General features: G+C 53.9%; 1 protein-coding gene across 1 annotated transcript in view; it reads right to left on the bottom strand.

Moving 5' to 3' along the window:
• The window catches only part of LOC103183219 (teashirt homolog 1), a 64,360-nt gene extending 63,897 nt beyond the window's left edge, over window positions 1-463 (bottom strand). The window contains 1 exon segment of the mRNA XM_042332374.1: window positions 390-463. Within this exon segment, the coding sequence (XP_042188308.1) occupies window positions 390-429 (40 nt within the window). The 5' untranslated portion in view covers window positions 430-463.
• Window positions 464-3,513: the final 3,050 nt, after the last annotated feature.

The raw sequence follows: 3,513 nt of genomic DNA, 5'->3' as shown, positions 1-3,513 counted from the left end.
CACGATTAAAAACAGAAAAGGGGGGTGGGGGTGGTGGAAGCCTTTTTTTTTGCAAAATAAAAATAACAACATGTATGTATTATCATTCAAAAAGAAAACACACGCGCCCACACACACACACAGACACACAGACACAGACACACACACACAGACACACACACACACACAGACACACAGACACACACACACAGACACACACAGACACACACACACACAGACACACACAGACAGACACACACACACAGACACACACACACAGATACGCGCACAAGTGCTGCATTTGCAATTTACAACATGCGCGGAAAGGCATCGAATTAAAAGTGAGTGCGGAGAAGGAGCAGAGAGAGGGGAGAGGAGAGGAGAGGAGGAGGAGAGGAGAGGAGGGTTACCTGCAGAGCGCCTGGGAGCTTGCTGCTTCCTCCTCGGCATACTGCTGACTGCTGCCCCCGCCGCCGCCGCCGCTGTTGCTGCTGCTGCTGAGCCGCCGCTGTTGCTGCTGCTGCTGCCGCCGCCGCCGCTGCTGCTGCTGCTGCGAGCCAAGAGTTTCCGGAGTTACTACTTTTTATTCTCGGTGTTTTCATGCAGACCGATAAGAAGGCAATGGGGAGAGAGAGAGGGAGGAGGGGTGGTGTGGGGGGGGGGGGGGGGGGGGAGGAGGGGGGGTGGGGGGTGTGGGGAGGGGGAGGAGGAGGGGGGGGGCAGAGAGATGGGGGTGGTGAAGGGGGGTGGCGGTGGGGGGGGGGGGGGGTAGTGTGCAAATGTGTGGGGTTGTTTTCTTGCAATGAAAGTGTTGTGTGTGTGTGTGCACTGTGTGTATATGTGTGTGTGTGTGTGTGTGTACATGTGTGTGTGTGCACTCTGTGTGTGTGTGTATGTGTATATGTGTGTGCACTGTGTGTGTATATGTGTATGTGTGTGTGCACTGTGTGTGTAAGAGTTGAAGCTGTTGGGGTTTGGGGATCTTGTCAGTCGCCGCCGCTCCTCAGCTCCTCAGTGACAGGAGATATCACAGACTGAGAGGCTTTCAGTCACTGCCTCATATGCATAGACAGACACACACTCTGTTACTGTGTATCACAGCGGCACCTCTGCTGCTTTTTTTTCTCTCTCTCACTCACTCACTCACTCTCTCTCTCTCTCCGTCTGAGTCTCTGTCTCACTCCCCCTCAGTTACTTAATTCAGTGGTGGCCAAATCGAGGGAGAGCCATCCCTATCACACAGAGGGAGGGAGTGAGGGAGAGGGAGGGAGGGAGGCAGTGAGTGGGTGAGTGAGTGAGTGAGTGAATGAATGAGTGAGTGAGTGAGTGGGAGTGAGTGAGTGAGTGAGAGAGAGGGGGAGAGGGAGGGAGGGAGTGAGAGGGAGTGCAGTGCCGTGAACTATTTTTCATTTTTTTGTGAAACTCCGGGGGCTCCGGGGAGATACACTATACACACATCTCCACCAGGCCAGGCCATCCCAACTGTGCACAGAGCCATCGAACTGCCTGCCTGCCCTGCCTGTGCCCTGCCCTGCCCTGCCCTGCCTGCCTGTGCCCTGCCTGCCCTGCCCTGCCCTGCCTGTGCCCTGCCCTGCCTGCCTGTGCCCTGCCTGTGCCCTGCCCTGCCTGCCTGTGCCCTGCCCTGCCTGCCTGCCTGGGCCCTGCCTGTGCCCTGCCTGCCTGCCTGTGCCCTGCCCTGCCTGCCTGTGCCCTGCCCTGCCTGTGCCCTGCCTGTGCCCTGCCTGCCTGCCTGTGCCCTACCCTGCCTGTGCCCTGCCTGCCTGTCTGCCTGTGCCCTGCCTGCCTGTGCCCTGCCTGCCTGCCTGTGCCCTACCCTGCCTGTGCCCTGCCTGCCTGTGCCTTGCCTGTCCTGCCTTGCCTGTGCCCTGCCTGCCTGCCTGCCTGTGCCCTGCCTGCCTGCCTGTCTGCCTGTGCCCTGCCTGCGCCCTGCCTGCCTGCCTGTGCCCTGCCCTGCCCTGCCTGTGCCCTGCCTGCCACTGACTGACTGACTCTCAATACAGCAGTCTCCCCCCCCCCCCCCCCCCGGCCTGGGCAAACCCCCACCCACTCACATACACCAGTGCAATGCAATGCTTGCAACACACACACATAAACACCAACAGACCTCCCCCCCACACACACACACACACCGCCAGGAGAATTTTTACTTACACACACACACCAATAACCCCCCCACCCACCCCCAGGAGAATTTTATTTTACCCCCACCCCCACCCCCAGGAGAATTGTTTTGTTTTTTACACACAGACACAAAGTCACTGCCACAACAAAAAAAAGGGGTTTCGTTTTTTTTTGCAATCCCAAATGTAACTACACTGTGACAACTAAAATACTCGTGTATGTTTGTTTGTAAATCAATATGTATTCCCACCTGATTATTTGCTCTTCCCAGGAAGAGTCCCAACTTGTGCTACCCCCTCCCCCCCCCCCCACTCCCCCCCCCACCCCACACACTCACACACTCACTCACACCGGGACAGAGAGCTGCTGTGGCTGTCTCTGATCAACAAGTAACTCAACATCGGTTCCTTGTGCAAATCGTCAGATGTAGGTCCTTTGCTCTGTTTCCAAGACCAAGGGGGTCTCCAATAAAATTGTGCTGGCAATGTAAAAAAAAGATTTAAAGACCCTGCAATCGTTCAGATGTTTGCATTTCCGAGCAGTTGTTATATAAAACAGGCTTTTCCCACCTGCAAATAAAACACAAGTCCGTGCAAATCCCCCCCCCCCCCCCCTCTTTGTCTTCGGATTTGTGGTTTTATTTAATGCTGTGGGGGGGGGTACACACACACACACACACACACACCAAAAAAAAACTTTTGCAGCTAAAGTAATTTGTGGGAATCTGTCGAGATCGGTGTCGGGTGTTAAAAGCCATGGAACAGGTTGAGAGGACGAGCATCTGGACTTGAATCAAGTGACTTGACTTTCTTTTTTTTTCACCCCTCCACCCCCCCGCCCCCCAATCGATATTTTGTGCAGAGATTAAACTTCGGGGACAGTTTATCTGATGTATTGATCTCTCTCTCTCCACTTTTGGTTGGTGGCTGCAGCTCAGCTCCAGATTGATTCGTTACACCTTGAGGAAGTGAACATTTCGTACGGGAAGAGGAGGATCTCTCCCCATCTCTCTCTCTCTCTCTCTCTCCCCCTCTGCTCCAGTAATATCACCACATACAATTGTCTTATTTTTTGTGTTAATTTCCCCACCCCACACCCCCCTCCCTCCTTTTTTTTTGGGTCTCAGGATGTGAATGTGTGTGCGCGTGTGTGTGTTTTTTTTAAGAAAAAAGTCTGCTATAAGCAATTCTTCCCCTCTGCAATAAGTTGCACAAAACATAAAACTGTTGGTGCAATCGACCCAAAGTCCCCCCCCCCCCCCCCTCCTCCAAAAAATTTTTTTTTTAATATATGTGTGTGTGTTGTGTGCATTAAGTATTTTAGGGCAGTGCTTGAACTTTGTTCCGGGTTATCTCTTGCCCTTTCCTTGTGGGGGGGTGGGGTGAGAGAGAG

Source organism: Callorhinchus milii, unplaced genomic scaffold (genome assembly GCF_018977255.1).
Source record: "Callorhinchus milii isolate IMCB2004 unplaced genomic scaffold, IMCB_Cmil_1.0 Scaffold2, whole genome shotgun sequence".
In the NCBI taxonomy this organism is placed as follows: Eukaryota; Metazoa; Chordata; class Chondrichthyes; order Chimaeriformes; family Callorhinchidae; genus Callorhinchus; species Callorhinchus milii.
The sequence above is the reverse complement of the archived record's forward strand: the minus strand, read 5'-3'. Positions and strand labels throughout refer to the sequence as shown.